This window comes from Meles meles, chromosome 21 (assembly GCF_922984935.1).
Source record: "Meles meles chromosome 21, mMelMel3.1 paternal haplotype, whole genome shotgun sequence".
NCBI classification, from domain to species: domain Eukaryota; kingdom Metazoa; phylum Chordata; class Mammalia; order Carnivora; family Mustelidae; genus Meles; species Meles meles.
This window is the reverse complement of record NC_060086.1, coordinates 13369259-13387081: the sequence shown is the minus strand read 5'-3', so window position 1 is coordinate 13387081 and position 17823 is coordinate 13369259. Positions and strand designations below refer to the sequence as shown.

The following is a 17823-nucleotide window of genomic DNA, read 5'->3' as shown; positions in this document are numbered from 1 at the left end:
CCTAGCTCCTGCGCCTCCGTCTCAGACTTCCAGCCTCCAGACTGGGAGAGAACACTTCTCTGTGGATTAAACCACTCGGTTTGGGGTACTTTGTTTCGGCAGCCCCGGGACACTCATCCATTCATCCTACCTACATGCCACGTCTGAGGAGGAGGGAATCTTCCAGCTGCCAGTGACCTGAGCTGTTCGCATTTGAGAGGAGCCTTGAGGAAGGCTGGGATGTCACAGGCCGGGATGGTGCGTGGAGAGAGGGCCTGACCCATGAGCCCTCTGCTAACTCTTTGCAGCCCAGGAGCCCACACCCCGTGCAGCAAGAGGGGGACAGGCAAAGGGACACGTGCTGGCCAGCGGCCTCTTCCCCTTTCAAAGAGCCCTCCTGGAGAATGGCCAACAGTTCCAGTTTGCCCGGGACCATGGGGTCTCCCAGGATGCGGGACTCTCTTCGCTGCACCCAAGAAAGCCTAGGCAGACTAGAACGCGTCGGTCATCCTGAGCCCTGTGACCCGTGCTGAAGCACATGAAGCACAGTGACCTTGAGTGGCCGCCCCTGGCCTCAAGGAAGGCTCAGGGCCATCCTAGGCAAAACCGGAGTTGTGCGAGTTAGGAGGAAGTGCAGAACAGGCACGGAGGAGGCTGCTAGTGCTTCTGCCCTCGTAACTCCAGCCTGTGGTCCTGACCCACCCTGCAGCACCACCTGCGAGCACGTGACTGCTGGCAGCACCCGACCAGAGCCACAGCTGCCCACGGTGGCTCCCCCAGGGACCGTGCGGCCCAGTCCCCTCACTCCAACACCGCTTCCCTTCTGGCATCCTAGAGAGGAGAGCTCCCTCCACCCTGGAGCGTTGTAAGTCCACGATGGCTAGTTCAGGTCTGTGGGGGAGGGGCCGGGCAGTCAGGTCCCGTGCGCGAGAGTAGCCGCTGCGTGATCGTGGCCTACAGAGAAACAGGGAGGTGTCATAGGAGTCCCCTTTGTTTTTCTGTGCGTGGCATGAAGCATGGCTTTTTCCCAAGTGGGAATCAGCAGTTTTCATTCTTAGTTTTGAGAGACGTTCAGGGATCCTGGGTCCTGTGCTCTGTTCCTTCCTTCCTTCCTTCCTTCCTTTCTTTTGCGATATTCTGGTTTTTTGGTGCTTTTCTTAGACGTTATCCTTTTATTCTTGGTTTATTCTAAATACCTTTCGGGACCTGCACTTGCTGCTCTTGATGTGCTAAGAAAACCCTTGCCAGGGAGGATTTCCAACCTGGTGAGTGGATGTGCCCACACCCTTCAACTTCAGCAGCTAGCTGCTCGCTCTCCAGGGCACTGATAGACATGCAAAGAGGGAAGCAAAAATGGTGTCTTACTGATTTAGTCCTTTTCCATTAGCATGAGCTCTGTGAGACTCTCTTAGCCAGCTTGCCTTTCCCTCTGAAGCCGTGATCCGGTAAACAGCGGAGGGGGAAATGGCCGGTGGATACCGGACACCGGGGGGATGCTGGGCTGTGCGGGTGTCGTGTGCATTCCGTGGCCTCCCTGCACCGCGTCCGCGGCAAAGGTATGCGCAGAACGGGAGGCCAGTATCTCGTCTGCTTTCAATGACCCCCGATTGGAGTGCGTCTGGCCCAGCCATGCTTTTGATAAATGGCTGGGAGTTGGGCTAGAAGCCAGGGCTCCTGGAATTCCATTTCCTTCTCTAGGCTATGCGTTTCTTCACAGATGTGGGAAGCTGCATTCGCTGCTTCCTTTCCTCCCACTTCGAAACCGGGACTGTGGTCATGTGCGTTTGGAAACGGGTGAGAAGCAGGCAGCCGCCCCCTGTGGCAATGCGTCCGTGACGTCCAATCTCATTTTGTCTCACTGTGTCTGGCTCCATCTTCTTCCCTGTACAGACCTCGGGGGATTTCTGGTTGTGCCATACACTTGGGTCTGTGTGTGTTTTTTTGAGCTTGGGTTCTGATGATAACCGTAGGTTGAAACATACGAGATTAGTGACCCAGCGGTGACCTTTCTTGAATGGCAGTGGGGTGATTGGGCTGGATGACGAGTAGCACATTGAGATCTGGCTTCCCTGCCAGGCGCTACAGTGTGTCCTCTACACACAGGGCCCCCCCCCCATCTACTACAGAGGTTTACAGGAAGTGGGAAACTGAGGCACGGGAGGGAGCGAGTAAATTGTAGGCAGTTTAAGTGTGGGAGCCGCACCTGGAACCAGAGAGGGTTGGCCACGCACCCACCGCCCCTGCGAGCCATCAGCGCTCCTAACCGAGGGAGCAGAAGCGTATTGTCACCTGTGTGGGTGACAAAGCATTTTGTAGGAAGCGTTAAGGGAAGGGTTTTTGCCTATGTGTTTTTTTTAAAGATTTTATGTATTTATTTGACAGACAGAGATCACAAGTAGGCAGAGAGGCAGGCAAAGAGAGAGAGGGGAAAGCAGGCTCCCCGCTGAGCAGAGAGCCCAACTCAGGACTCGATCCCAAGACACTGAGATCATGACCTGAGCCGAAGGCAGAGGCTTAACCTGCTGAGCCACCCAGGCATCCCTTGCCTGTGTATTTTATAAAATTCCTCTTCACCTAATAAGTTTCAGGAATTTGCAAAGAGCAGGGGGTACAAAGAGCCCAAGCGGGCTTTGACAACACCCTGGTCTGGCAGCTAAACCAGCCGGGGCTCTCAGGTGACCCCCTTCACTTCTTTAAACCTTGGTTCACTTGTCTGCGCTGTCAAACAGGGCTGGCGATCGCACTTCCACGGGGTTGTTTAGAGAAGGAAATAAGATGGGCAAGGTGCCTAGCACAGTGCCCGGCATACAGCAAGCACTCAATAAATGTCAATGGAAATAAAGTACAATGCAGCGAATTGCCAAAGGAAGAGATCTGCTTTAGGGACTAGTCTGGTTAATTTTTCACCAGCAGCTTCCATGGGCTGTGAGAACACTTCAGATCTAATCTCTGTCCTCCCAGATGTTGAACCAGGACAACATGGCCTCCAGCCACCTTGTAAGGATGGACGAGAAGCTGCTGGAGGTCTTGGAGAAGATCGCGTCCTCGTAGGCATGAGTGAGATGCCGTGAGCCGGGGGCCCCAACCCACCCTATCTGAAGTGTAGCCTCTTGGTTATAAACAGATGTGAGAGCACCTCCGTTTTGGCATCCGCTAGCAAATCAGATTAGAACACCCCCCCCCCAAAAAAGACTTTGAACAGGACAGAAGCAAAGTATTGTTTTAAGACACGAAGACATGATCCCTAACAAGACACGGGCAGGAGGTTTCCTGGTGTCTAAATTTGTATCTTGTTCTGTCTGCATTTATTTCTGGACCTAGCCAAGCCTCGTGTGCCCTTGCATGGAGGCCGCTGGGACTGCAGAACTGAACTCACCAACTTCTAGCTGATGCTAGAGCTTCTGAGGAGGGAAGAGAGGAAGGGAAGAGTTCCGGAAGGGGCATTCAGGCCACCCCGAGATGCTTTCTCCTCCAAACTTTTCCCTTCTTACCCATTTCCCAGACACAGAATCATTCATCGTGGGGTCCGTGGTCTGCTCTTTCTAAGCACCAGGCTTGGGGTTCATCCTTATTGTCCCACATACCAGCAGGCCGTCCTTGTTTGTGCCCATCGGGCTTGATTGTAGGAATCTACCGGTTTAAAAAAAAAAGGAAACCAGCCCACTAGTTGATAGACATGTGGATCGTTTCCAGTTCGGGTTTTATGAATAATTCTGCTGTAAACATTCATGGAGGAGTCTGTGGTCTGTGCGTTCATTTCTCTTCAGCAGATTCCCCGGGGTAGAGGTGCTGGGCTGAACCCCGAGTGTACGTTATAACTTTTCGCTACGCTGTCCTCCCGAGCGAGCACTGGCTGCCACTGTGAACAGCGGAAACATTCTAAATAATATCGGAAGACCGGACTGGGCGACAGTTCGCCAAACTGCACTCACGGGGTGAAGTTGAATTTCTGCCTCCATAACATTGTTAAAAAGTGAGAATCTTGGGGCACCTGGGTGGCTCAGTGGGTTAAAAACCTCTGCCTTCGGCTCAGGTCAGGATCTCAGGGTCCTGGGATCAAGCCCCACGTGGGGCTCTCTGCTTAGCCGGGAGCCTGCTTCCCTTATCTCTCTGCCTGCCTCTCTGCCTACTTGTGATCTCTGTCTGTCAAAGAAATAAATAAAATCTTTTTTTTAAAAAAAAGTGAGAATCTGAACACCGGCCAGAAACGTGGTCCGATTACAGCATCGTTGGGATTCTTCTGTGGGTGATGATACCGTGGTTATTTGTTTATTTATTTTAAACAAACTCCTGTCTCGGAGAGACACCCATGGAGTTACAGGAAATGATATAATGCCTGAGAAATGCTCCGAAGTGATTCAGGAGGATTTGGGGGGCTTATAGATGAGACAAGCCTGACCCTACCTGGATCCTCGTGGAAGCTGGGTGACAGGTCCGTGGAGGTTTATTTTCTTCTTCCTCTTCTGTACGTGTCTGATATGTTTCCACATTTCAGAGTTTGCAAAGATGGACTTAAGAGTCTCTCTAAAGAGCTGAATTGGCGGAGTCCTCCAGTGGTCGCTGACGAAATCAGGTTGGAATGAGGCAGTGATACGTACTGTTTCTGCCTGCTCAGCAAACCCTCCCCTTCCTGCTCACAGTGGCTAGACTTTGCTTGGAGGACCGGCCGCCCTCTGCTTGCGTCTTCGGGGTCTGCCCACCTTTGGCCCAGACCTGGGTCCAGAGCCCCTGCCGGCTGGCCAGCTGCCGTCCCCTGGGCATTCCTGCACACAGGGGATAGTGCAAGAAGGGGAGAAGCCTGGGCTGCTCTATCCCCAGGCCCCCCCACTGCTCCCCCTCCCCCAACAAGAGAACAGCCTTGGGGTGCTGCTGCTCTGAATTCCCACGGCGGCTGACTCCCACCCTTTTCGAAAGCCTGGACCTTGGCTCTCTTTGGTCCTGTGAACTGCCCAGCAACACGCGGGTGATTTCCCTTCTTGTTTAAGTTGGCCGGCGTTGGTTCTCATGGCCAAAGACCAAAGCACCCTGGGGCAGACACCGCGCACGGCTCGGCACACGCTCTGCACGTCCCTTCGAGGTCTACACCTCCCTCTCATGGCAGATTCAGCTACGGACACAGGCCACTTGGACACAGCGACTTGCACAAGGCGATCTGACAAGTAAGGGAGGAAGGAATCCCTACAACACAGAGACACCAAGCTGAGAGCTAGGAGCCCTCGCTCTGCTCAAACACAAATGGAAAGCATCGTCCGGAAGACAGAAATATCTACTGGACCCAACAAGGGTCGCTGGCCTCTAATATACCATCCCACAGAAATAGAATGTGAGACACAGATGTACTTCTAAATATTCTAGGAGCTGCGTTAAGATGGTGAAAATAAGTAAGGGGCTTTAATTTTAGTGTTAACAGTATTTATCCTAGTACGCCCCAAATATTATCATTTCAAACTGTAACCCATGTAAAAATTATGAATGTATTAATCATATGTTGCCTTTTTTGTAACTAAGTCTTTGAAATCCATTGTCTAGTGTACTTGACGCTTTCAACACATCTCCATTTGGACCAGCCACATTTCAAATGCTCAGTGGCTGCATGGGACCGGTGGCTGCATGTTGGAAACGCAGGGGCTGGAAGCTGTCCCTCATGCATTCCTGCACGTGTCCGGAATCGCGAACCCTTAGAATGGCCACCGCATCGCCATGCCATAGTGCTTCCCTGTCCGGGCTCTGACCTGAGGCTGGGAAGCTGGGGGGACCCCGTTCACCGGGTGCAGAGGTGATCCAGGGGGCCCTTCACACCTCTCCCCAGAAGAGCTAGCACTCGAGCTCTTAGGGGTTCGAGCCGCCTGCAGTGGGGACGGACGCTCAAACCTTCACTGAGAAGCAGAAACAGAGCTACTGAACCGTCACTTATCCTCACTTCCCACTCCCAGTCCCACGTGCCAGGGGCATAGACCCCACGGTTCTGTCCACACTGCGCAAGAAAGGTGAGCACGCGGGAAATGAACGACTCTTCTCAGACCCCTCCGAGAAGCAAGGCCACAGGGCAGACCTCTGTCCACACTCCAGGAGACAGGCAGTGGACGCAGAGAGCCACAGCTGCCCAGAGCGCAAGCCCGAGAACAGGAAACAGCGGGGGAACCCACAGGGGGCAGGAAAACCACCCCTCGACGACACTGGACACGTCTGGGAGCTGAAAAGTCTCAACCCTGGGGGGATCCCAAGACTTTCGTGAGTTTCCCCACCCCATCAGGTCTTCATGGTGAAGATCAGAAGAAAATACCTACCCCGGGCATGTCCCTCGTGCAATGCTCTTGCAATCCGTCCAGAGCGCTCTCTGGGGGTGCCCTCCCGTACTGAGCTGGCCTGCCCTGGTAACCACGGGGATGCTGTAGACATGGCAGGGCGGGGCTTCCAAGGGTCATACAGAGACCTTGCCGCCCTCCCTCTGCTCTCTCTTGGATGCTTCCTCTTAAGGGAAGCCAGCCACCCTGCCCCCCCACTCCGGCCCGTGGGGAGGTCCCCCAGCTGGGGAGCGACATCTTGACAGAGACCCTCAAGCCAGAGCCGCCCGGCTAAATCGTTCCCCAGTCCCTGACCTACAGAAACTGGGAGGTGACGTGTGTTTCTGACGGAAGCCACAGCATGTGGAAGCCACTGATCACACAGCAGTCAATGAGTCACACCCAGCAGGCCCCTTTTCCTAAGTGCCAGCACCAGGGTATCCCGCCAAGAGAGCTTTCCACCCCAGCCTTGGTTTCGTCCTGTGTTGCCGAAGTCAGACGCAGCTTTTCCCGAACTGGTGTTTCAGGAAGGACAGGGTGGTAGGCTGTAAAAGAAAAACAAGTCAGCCTGCTCCCAGGGAGCTCGGCACACAGCAGGGCTCACGTCGCTGGGGTTCTTGGGCTGCGGTCTCAAACCCGCAAGGCAGGGCTCCGATGGAGGACTGTTCTGTCTCTCGCGCTCTCTGTCCCTCTCTGGCTGTCTTTTGCAGTCCTGTCCAGTAAGGGCCCGAGGTCCCATGGCTGCATGACAGGAGGCCCTCAGGACTCAGCAAAGAGGCAGGAAGCAGCCCCCGGGGCCGCAGGAAGGATCCCAGGAGGATACGGCAGCAGCAGGAAGAGACACTTGGCAGACAGGAAAAGGACGAGAAGACGGTGGTCTGGGTTCCCCAGGCATTCGACAGATGTTAAGAGAGCTCCCACCCCTCGAAAAGGCTGGTGTGGACCAGCAGCTTCCAGACTCGGAGGCTTCTCCTCCTTGGCCCCACCAGCCAGCTCTGGGGCTGAAGGTTCCCTCAGCCTCCTGCCTCATGCTGGGGCTCTGCTCTGCTGCTTTGCACGTATCCGCCCCAAGACCAAGTAAAAACCCCTCAGAGCTGCTGGGGCCCCCCACCGTCCCTTCTTTGTGGGTTTTGTGCAGCTGCTCTGAGCCCAGCATGAATCTGGACTTCGGAAGATAAAGAGAGGAGCCACCAGAAAGAAGCCAGCAGCCCAGCCTCACCCCACTCTCAGAGCAGCGTAGCCGGTAGAACTTTCCACAATGATGGGAATGTTCTTTATCTGCAGCGATCAGCACGGCAGCCACGCAGCTGTCCAGAGCCCGCGCTGGAAACATGGCCCATGCCCACTGAGGAACGGAAAGTTTCATTTTCCCTCATTTTAATTAGAATATACATAGACAGCCAGTCGTGGCTCGTGGCTTCTGAATTGGGCAGCCTGGTTCTTTTTTTTTTTTTTAAATGTTTTTTTTAAAGATTTTTTTATTTATTTATTTGACAGAGAGAGAGATCACAAGTAGGCAGAGAGGGAGGCAGAGAGAGAGGAGGAAGCAGGCTCCCTGCGGAGCAGAGAGCCCGATGCGGGGCTCGATCCCAGGACCCTGAGATCATGACCTGAGCCGAAGGCAGCGGCTTAACCCACTGAGCCACCCAGGCGCCCGGGCAGCCTGGTTCTTAAGCCTTGACGGGGGTCTGTAAACACAAGCTCTGTAGAGTTGTTTTAATTTGTAAACAGGTACTATTTACATACAGTAAAATTCACTTTTCTGAGTGTACAGTTTTGCTACTTTGGACACACACAGAGTCACACAGTCACCGCCACCATCACCCCCCCCCGGCCAAAAAACAATTTCCACGTGTCATTTTATGCTCAGCCTCTCCCCAGCCCCCCAGCCCCCACTCACCTGCTTCCATTTCTCGAGTTGTACTTCGCCCAGAATGTCCTGTAAGAGTAAACCCACGCGTGCACTGGGGGGTTCCTCCGTGTCGTTCCACACTTTGCTCCTTTTCCTGGGGCCGTGAAACCCATCACGTGACTGTACGGCAGTTTGTTTACCTCTTTCCCGGCTGAGGTTCATCTGGGCGGTTGAGGTGTTTCAAGTGCTCGGTGGTGAGTATTTGTGTACAGGTCCTTGTGTCAACACAAGTTGTCGTTTCACTTGGGTTAAAGCCTAGCGATGGGACTGCCAGCCATCAGGTCAGTCTGCTGACCTGCACGAGAACCTGCCAGACCGTTTTCTCAAATACCCGCTATGTCGGGGGGGCCTGCCGCCCCTCCTCGTTAGCAACGACAGTTGGCTTCATCATTTCCTTTAAGTAATTTTAGTAGGTGTCCAGTAATATCTTCCTGTCATTTTAACTGGCTCCTAACAAGCAATGAAGTTGAGTGTCTTTTCCTGTGCTTGTCTGTGATCGGTGTATCTTCTTGGAGAAATCACGTGTTCCCATGTTTTGTCTTTTCTTTCTTTGCTTTTTTAATGAGCTCGTTCTCCAGATAGCTCACTGCCTCTTTCCAACACAGCCTTAATGGTCACCTCCCAATTCGGCCTACTTGTCAATGGTTTAGTGCCTTGGGGTTAACTTCTGTTCCTTCCTGTTTCCACAGCCAGCTCCAGAGGCTTCTAACAGGGTAAGAGCCTGCGTATCTTGGGATCCCAAAGGTTGACAAGGCTCTCCCCGGCCAGCCGTTCATTGCTCCTTTCTTGAGTGCGTGCTTTCTGGACCAGGTTCAGCATGCCCTCTGGACCAGGACAGAGCAAGAAGAACCCACTGTCTTCAGTGGTCCTTACTGGCCCTTTCCTTGTGCCCTCTGCTGACTCTGTCAGTATATGGAGCAGCTGGCTGTTGGAGGAAGGAACTGCAAATGGTGGGGTTCCGGACTTGGCAAGGTCACCCGGCGTCAGCCCTGTGAGCTCCTGGTGTTAGCACACGCAGGTCCTCGGGAAAAGATTCCTATAGCTTAGGTTGTGCATAAGTCTTCACGCGTCCTAGTCCAGAAGGGCCTGGAGGTACACATGGACCACTTGTCCTCAAACAAACCTGGCATTAAAAAGTGAGAAGTCCCCCCAGATGAGCCAGAAGAACGAACCTTGGAGGTTGCATGTAAATCCCTTGCTCTTAAAAATATAGATACCACTGTAAAATAGACCACGTGAATTTCACCGGCTTAACTCTTAAGTGTATAGTTCGGTGGTGTTGAGTACAATCACAGTACTGGGAAACCATCACCACCATCCAGCACCAAAACCTCTCTATCTTGCAAAACCCAAACTCTGTCTGCATTAGCTCTCCATTCTCTACTGCTTCACCCAGCCCCTGGGGTCCACGCTTCCACTGCCGGTGTCTAAGACCTTGACCACTCTCAGGACAGGACGTGTCTTTCTGTGGCTGTGCGCTTCCTCCACGTGGTGTTAATCGGCTTCCTTTTCAAGGCTGAGCTATATTCCCTTGGCTGTGTATCCCACGTGTGTCGATGGAACTTTGGCTCCCGCCTTTGGGCAGTTGTGAGTAATGCTGCTCTGAATGTGGGTGTATGAATACCTTTTCAAGACCCCGCTTTCCATTCTTTTGGCTTTATACCTAGAAGTCTCATTGCTGGATCGTGTGGTCAGTTTATGTTTAATGTTTTAAAGAAGGGCCACACTGTTTTCTTGAGTGACCGCCCCATTCTACCTCCTTAACACCAGTGTGTTTGTAAATGCCTTTGGGTGACGTAAGTATTGCCTGGATCCCCCAACGTCTGTCCACCTCACTCCTCCAACACCCCCTTGCCTGGGCCACCAGCTTCCCAACCGGCCACCCACGGTCACTGACCCCTTTCTGATCCAGACTCCACATACCAGCTGGTGATTCTATTTCAAATATGTGGGTCCACATGATGTCCTTCTGCCAATAACCCCTCGCTGGTTTCTGTGGCTAGTGGAATAAGACCTAAATCCCAACATGACCCAAATGGCCCTAATCGCATTCAGCTGACCTGGCCACTCTCGCTTCCATCCCCAGGGACCCGTCAATCCCCCTGAAGGTGCCACGCTCCCTTTCCCTTCCTTAACACGTGCTGTTGCATGGCTGGAATGCCATCCCCCAGACCCCCAGCCCCTCTCCCCACAGATCAGCCTTGGACTTGCGTCATTCCTTAGGGACGAGATCCCTGACCCCGTTTTTACTGTCCTGCTCCCTCTGTGAAGTAGGTTCTCCTGTGACAGCTTTTCATAAAAATATCTTCCTTGACCAAACCCCTCCCCCCCAACATTTGCCTATCTCTGTTTGTCTCTGTGTATTCGCTCAGGTGATGATTGGCCCAATATGGACTGCAGGTCCAGGGGAAAGTGAGTAAGCAGACAAGCTTCCCACCCTGGGAGCCCCATCTCCCCTCACACTCACAGGCCACCACCCAGCAATGCCTTGCAGGACTCGCCACACTTCTTACGGGACCTGCTGAAGGGGGAAGGCCTGACCAGCACACTGGAGCACCGAAGGGCTCCCCATGAGCCAGCCGGTCAGCGGTTTGAAGGGCGAGGCGGTGGCTGGTGCCCAGAGTGTGGCCACGGGATTTGAGCTGGCTGTTTGTTGAGTGAATAAATGACTCTACAATAGACACAGGGCGCATTAGGGATCACAAGCATCTTTTGACAAACTTCAATTACAGTTCGAAAACCGTTCATTTGAGTGAGTGTGACCTCAGTTTAGGGTGGGCCGAGGGAGGGCCCGGAGACTGCTGAGGTCACTCGTCCCCATCCCCAGGGAGCCTGGAGCAAAACTTTCCAGGGAATCTTTCGGGGGTTCCCCTCCGCGACCCCTCCAGGGCGAGGCGGCAGCTGGGGGCGGGGGGTGGGGGGGTGGGGGGATGTGGCGGCGGGGTTAGGGCAGCGCGCCGGCCGGCGTGGACGCCTCCCCGGCTCGCCCCGGGAGCGCCGGCGGGAGGGGGCGCGCGCTCCTTCGACCGCCGGCTCCGCTCCGCAGCGATCCGGTCCGGGATGCTGCGCCCGCCCGCGCCCCGCGGAGCCCCGCCCCCCGCCGCCGCGCCGCCGCCGGAGGCCGCTCGGAGCTGCGCGAACATGGCCGAAGTCGGCGAGGACAGCGGGGCCCGCGCCCTGCTGGCGCTGCGCTCGGCGCCCTGCAGCCCCGTGCTGTGCGCCGCCGCCGCCGCTGCCGCTGCCTTCCCCGCCGCTGCGGCCCCCGCGGCCCCGCCGCCCGGGCCCGCCGCCCCGTCGCCGCCGCCGCCCGCCCAGCCCCCGCCGCCGCCGCCACCGCCGCCGCCGCCGCCGCTGCCGGGCGCGATCGCGGGGAGCGCGGGGGGCGCGATTGCGGGGGCCGCGGGCGGCGCGGCTGCGGGCCCGGGCGCGGGGGCCGCGGCGGGCGAGGCCCTGGTGGCCGCGGCGGCCGCCTCGGTGCGCCGGAGCCCCGGGCCCGCGCTGGCGCGCCTTGAGGGCCGCGAGTTCGAGTTCCTCATGCGGCAGCCCAGCGTCACCATCGGCCGCAACTCGTCGCAGGGCTCGGTGGACCTGAGCATGGGCCTGTCCAGCTTCATCTCGCGGCGCCACCTGCAGCTCACCTTCCAGGAGCCGCACTTCTACCTGCGCTGCCTCGGCAAGAACGGCGTCTTCGTGGACGGGGCCTTCCAGCGGCGCGGCGCGCCCGCCCTGCAGCTGCCCAAACAGTGAGTGCCACGGCCCCCGCCCGGCCTGGACCCCGGGCCACCCCTGGACCCCCGACCCGGCCTGGACGCCAGGGTCACCAGGACACCCGGCCCGACTCCGACTCGGGGTCGCTTTCGGCCTTTGACCCGGCCTGGACCCGGAGGTCATCCTGGCCCGGGGGCCCGACCACCCGTAACCCGATTGGGTAGACCCTGGGGTCACCCCAAGCCCTGGCCCGACCCCGCCCTGCCCTGCCCGACACCAGAGACGCCTCCGACCCCGCCCAGCCGGGGCCTCAGGGACGCTCTCCGACCCAGGTCCGATCCGTGCTCAGTCTGGACCCTGGGTCCACTCCCGACCTCCAGCCTAACCGGACTTTGGGCTCCGAGGGTCTCCCGACCCCGCCTGGCCTAAACCTTAAGGGTCACCTTTGCTCCTGCCAGGCCTGGACCAGAGGACACCCCTGAGGCTCGGCCAGCCTGGGTCCCCAGGTTCGCCCCACTCCCCACCGGGTCTGAATCCCGGGTCAACTCTGCACGCACTCCTGAAAAGGGTAGCATCAGGTGGTTTCAGTGTCGGAGGTGTGCCCCCCACTTCCCCACAATGGGGGTTCAGGTCTGAATGGCAGTGACTTGGGCTGGGAAGGGACGTTCCCATCCCCGGGCAGGGGTCCAGGACAGGAAGTGCTGTCTCTCCAGTGTCCCTGGAGATGAAGCTTCTGGAACAGGACAGTGGTACCCAGCACTCAGGCTTTCCTAGCACAGCTGGGGTTCCTGGTCCGGAAGGGGAAACAGCAGGGCATGGGGGCCAGGGCAGGGAGAAGGCAGACCCCAGCAGCCCTAGGGATGGCTGGGCCCCAGATGCCCCATGGGTGCTTTTAGGGATATTGACTCACTTTCCCTTGTCTTCTGGTTCCTGTGTCTGCTTTTCTCTGCCATGGGCTGTGTCCCGTGATCCTTGCTTTCTCAGGATCTGTTGATCAGGAGAGAACCTATTTAACTACTGTGCTTCCTCTTTGGGCACTTTCTGTTTCTGTGTAGTAAGTGCCTTGAACCCCTCAGTAGTGTTTATATTTCTCCAATGGGCTTCCTGTTCCACGCTTGTCTCTGATGGTCTAGTTGTGCTTCTGTGAGAGAGTCCGGGGGATTTTTGCTGGGGTGATTCTCAGTGACCAAAGCTTGCTTCTGTAAACTTCTCCCCTCCCTAGGGTCTCACTGTGTTTGGTTGTAAATATTACATTGGTATCCCAGTACAGCCTCAACAATGACTCACTCCTGCTTAGGGTGTGAGAGGGACAGCATACCTTTATTTTACAAAGGTGAAAGGGATGTAATTTCTTAAAGTCGGGGCTTGGCAAGTAACAAAGTTATTCTGTCCTATCTTTGTTACTACTTTGTTTTCTTTTCCTAACCTGATCAGTGTATGTTCTCGGCCATTAAATACATTACAGGGCCAACCACTCCTCTGGTGAGAAAGTGACAGGCAGAACAGCTGCATCCCTGCCCTGCCCCCAGGCTCTTAGAGGCCTATTCCGCTAATGCACCTTTCCATAATTCAGTGGGATTTTTAGAGCTCCCTGCCCAGCTGCTGAGTAGGTCCGCTCCTGACTGGGGCCTAGCTTACTGAATCTGGTGCCCTCTAGTTTGTTCTCAAACTGGAGGAGAAGGAATGCCAGCTCGCCGAGGCCTCAGATCATCCTCTGAATAGGCCAGTAGCAGGTCCGTCATTTACACCGTGTCGTGGAAGCTGGTGGGCCCCCGGCTGGTTTGTGTTCAAGGGGCTTGACTTCTGGGTGGGCACGTCGCGGAGCGCTGTGCCGTGGCCAACAGCGTGAGCCCTTGACCGCTCTCTGACCTTGTTCTTTGCCCCACTGTGCCTGTGTTTGCCTTCGGCCGGGCTTCTGAGCAGTCTCCACGTAGACAGTGATGTAAAATGCATGAGAACAGAACGACCAGCCAGGAGGAGAACCATTCAGGGGGCATCTGTGTCTCCCTCCTCCTGCTTGCTTCTGAAAACTGGCCGAGCCTTTTGACCTGTGCATTTAGTGGTTGGAGCTAGCTGACAGTTTTTTCTGTTTTAGAGAGTGTAAACCGGAGTCGTCCTGTATGAGGAGTGGGCTCTTGTCAACTCCTTTTTTAGTGCTGGGTCAAGGCTCTTTGGCCTATCGCATAGCAAGCAATCAGGAAATTTTAATGAATTTAGTGCAAGGGAGTTGAATGTGTACATTTTTGTTGCTCCAAAGTGGGAAATTCATTACTGGCTTTTAAAGAAGGATAGTAATTACTGTCCATTTCCTCTCGGGCATTGGTACGTGGTTTTGCCTTTAATGTTTGAAGCTATGAATTTCTTTACCATAAATAAATTAATTAATTTTTAAAGATTTTATTCATTTATTTGACAGAGACACAGTGAGAGCAGGAACACAAGCAGGAACAAGGAACACAAGGGAGGGGCAGGCTTCCCGCCAAGCAGGGAGCCCGATGTGGGGCTCGATTCAAGGACCCTGGGTTCATGACACACGTTCAGTGGCTGAGCCACCCAGGCGCCCTCCATAAATTAAAAATTTCTGTTGTACTGGGCATTTCATGGACTTGCTATGCTTGGACTTAGTGGAGTGTGATGCATAAGCCTTGAAGGTTTTGTTTGTTTTGTTTGCGTTGTGATGATACGCACGCCAGTTCCTGATAGGTGACGTCCCTCCTGGGAGGCATCGCTCGCACTGCCCACTCCCAGGGACAGCTCCCACGATGCCTTTCCTCTTCTTTTCTACTGCAGAAAGTGTGTGCTTAAGATGAACACCAGAATTTACCCCCATTTATTACTGCAAGTACATTCTTCCCCAAACATCGGTATTTTTTAATTATTGGTGGGAAGACCATTCCCTGTGACCCATTCAGAGCTGATCTTGCTCTCCTGCCGAGTGGCCACACTGTGCCGAGTCCCCTGGACACTCCCAGGGAGGGAGTACGCATCCGTTATAACTCAGCCCCCACCTGACTTGACTCAGCAAAGCCTCCTGGGCCGCGAGTCTAGCATTTCTTCCAGCCTGCGAGCTCCCTGAGGGCTGGGCCGAGAATAGCTCTTTCACCCAGGACAGGAACTGGCTGGCAGAAGGTGCACAACTGAGTTGTGTTTGTTGAACGAACATATGAGTTAACTGAATGAATTTGCAGCTTCCGGGGGTGTGGGGGAAGTAATGTCATCGATTTCACGTGGTTTTCAGAGGTGGCAAGTCAGCTTCCCGCTGGGCTGTGTGGCCCGCCCTCTCTGGGTACACGGGCGGGCGTGGTTCCTGTGTGACTGTGGTCCTTTATACCGTCAGATTTAGAATTGGATGTGAACTACACAGAAACAGGCTCGTGCACAGCCCCTCACTTGCTCTTCCCTTTTTTTTTTTTTGCACCTTTTTTTTTTAAACCTGTTTGTAATAAAAGTGAACTACTCGATTAATTACAGTAAAAACAAGACTTCTGTTTGTGGTAGCCTCTGTGAGTGGTAAGGTCATGGGATTCTTTCTTTTCTTTTGACTTTTCTGCATTTCCCAGACTTTCTGTGATGAACATGGCTCTTTTTTTCTTTTTTTAACCCTTTCTGTTACCAAAAATTTCAAACGTGAGAATAGAGCAGTGAACTTGAACGTAACCGTCCCCATCATCAACGGTTAACATGTCGGGACCTAGCTTGCATTACCTTTGTCCCCACTCATCTTTCCTCCAGCCCCCTGGCAACCTGGAAGCGGGTCACAGATGTCCCATCGTTCTGTGTGTGTGAACACTTCAGTAAAAGATGAAGATCCTTTTTAAAAAAAAAAAAGATTTTATTTATTTATTTGATAGAGATCACAAGTAGGCAGAGGCAGATGGAGGGCGGGCGGGGGTGGGGGAAGCAGGCTCCCCACCGAGCAGAGAGCCTGATGCTGGGCCCAATCCCAGGACCCCAAGATCATGACCCAAGCGGAAGGCAGAGGCTTAACCCAAGGAGTCACCCAGGCACTCCGAAGATCCTTTTTTTAAGAAACCTAACCACAATGTCGTGAACACACCTTCAAAGTTTATTGTGATTTTTTACTCTCATCAAACTTCTGGTTAGCGCTTGCATTTCCCTTGCTGTCTCACAAATTTCTTACGGCGCGTTTGTTCGGATCAGGAGCTAAATCAGACAGCGCGGTCGGTTGGTGTCGTTACATCTCTGGTCATCTATAGGCTCCATCTGTGTCTTTTTTTCTTCCTGGCTGAAGAGCCAGGCCCTCTGTCCTGTAGAGTTCCCACCCCCTGCGTTTGTGGACTGGGTCCCCTGCTGTATGCTTACTGTAAATCAGTTGTGGGACCTAGAAATTTGATCAGACTCAGAGCTGATCTGTTTTTGGCCAGAAGCCACCTCATAGACGCTAGTGCGTGTGTCTGTCAGGAAGCAGAGATGTCTGTCTGTCTGCGTTAGCACCTTCTGGTGGTCCTTGCCTGGGTCCATCAAGTGATTACTGCCCGTCCTGTAGCCCTTCACCTTGGCTGCGTGGGTGCGCTCCACCCCCGGAAAGACACGTGGAGGGTGGCCCGTGGGAGGGATCATGGCTTCTGTGCGTGGACTGCGATGGGATGTGACTGTGACCCCCACAGCATTTTACTGCAGTTGAGTTTGTTTCTTATGATTTCCCAGTGCTCTTCCAACTGGTCCCTTAAAAAGTATGGAATTAGTTACTCACTGTCACACAAGGAGTTATCAGATTGAAGTCGCTTTGAAATTCATTGGAAACTGCGCAGACTTGGTGAAGACGGCAGTCAGCCAACGGTACTCGGCCATGGCGGTCGGCCTGGGAGCAGGCTGCGTGCTTCGTGGGGTCTGCATGGGGGGCATCGGGTGATGTCAGCTCAGGGGACCCGTGTGCAGGGGGGCGGGGGGTGCTGCAGGGAGAGGTGCGGGGCTGTGCGGGGCCGTGCAGGGCCGGAGAGAGGAGCAGTAGCCGGAAGGGCCTCTGAGGAAGAAACGTTCTGGTCTGGTGCCCATTTGGACGTGGAAGTTGGAGGAGTGAGAAATGCCGCATGGAGAAACCAGGACCCTGGGAGCAGGAGCCGCGGAGACGGAGCTGTAGCAGGTTCAGCCGCGTCGTGTCTGGGGAGTGTGGCCAAAACCTGGCATGTGCATTTTTGCTAAGTAAACCCTTTATCCTGGTTTTCTTGCTCGTTGACAGTCACTGTGGGTCGCATGCAGCTGTCCACAGTTACTCTGTCGCTTCCTTTGTGAGGATTTACGGGACCGTAGTGAATTGGGGGCTAGGACCCTGAATCTCTGTTAATGAAAATATGGGCCACTCTCCAGCATTCAGTTCACGCCGAGGTTTTCAGACCTGTCACCCTTACAGGAGAACGTATATGGTATTTTAGACATCGGTCTCTCACGATGTGTGTGCTGAATTGAATGTTTGTATTTATATGTTTATATATTTATTATAATAATTTAGGAATGCCTTTTGTGGATAAAGGGAGACGGTTGGTGGATGCTACAAGGGTATTTTATAGAGTTTTAACGATGTTCACGGTTAGTGCTTTGGAAAAAGAGACACAGCTCTGTTTCAGATCATGTGCTGAGATGAAAGGAAAGCTTTTGATTTGGAGATACAGTCATTTACTATTTGCTGTTTTTGCATCTTGTGAATGTCAGGGGATAAACTTGGTAAATTAGTGACAACTCAAATTATAGCAGTGTCTCATCTCCATAATTACCCTACATTTAAAGCATTTCATATTAAAATGAGAGGATTATAGAAATGCTTTGACTTTGATTTCCTGGATGTAGGGCCTGGCATTGTGACTCGCTAGGAGGTTTCATGGTTAACTTTCAGTACCACTCTCTCGCCTTTTGCAAGTTTCCGGTTTTCTGGTAAGAGGTTCCTGATGGATTTAGAGGACAGAAAATGGAATCTCTGGGTGT

At 54.2% G+C, this 17823-nt stretch overlaps 1 protein-coding gene across 1 annotated transcript in view; it reads left to right on the top strand.

The window, feature by feature from the left end:
- Window positions 1-11122: 11122 nt before the first annotated feature.
- The window catches only part of FOXK1 (forkhead box K1), a 64416-nt gene continuing 57715 nt past the window's right edge, over window positions 11123-17823 (top strand). Inside the window, exon 1 of the mRNA XM_045993125.1 lies at window positions 11123-11918. Within this exon, the coding sequence (XP_045849081.1) occupies window positions 11236-11918 (683 nt within the window). The 5' untranslated portion in view covers window positions 11123-11235. The remainder of the gene's footprint in view (window positions 11919-17823) is intronic.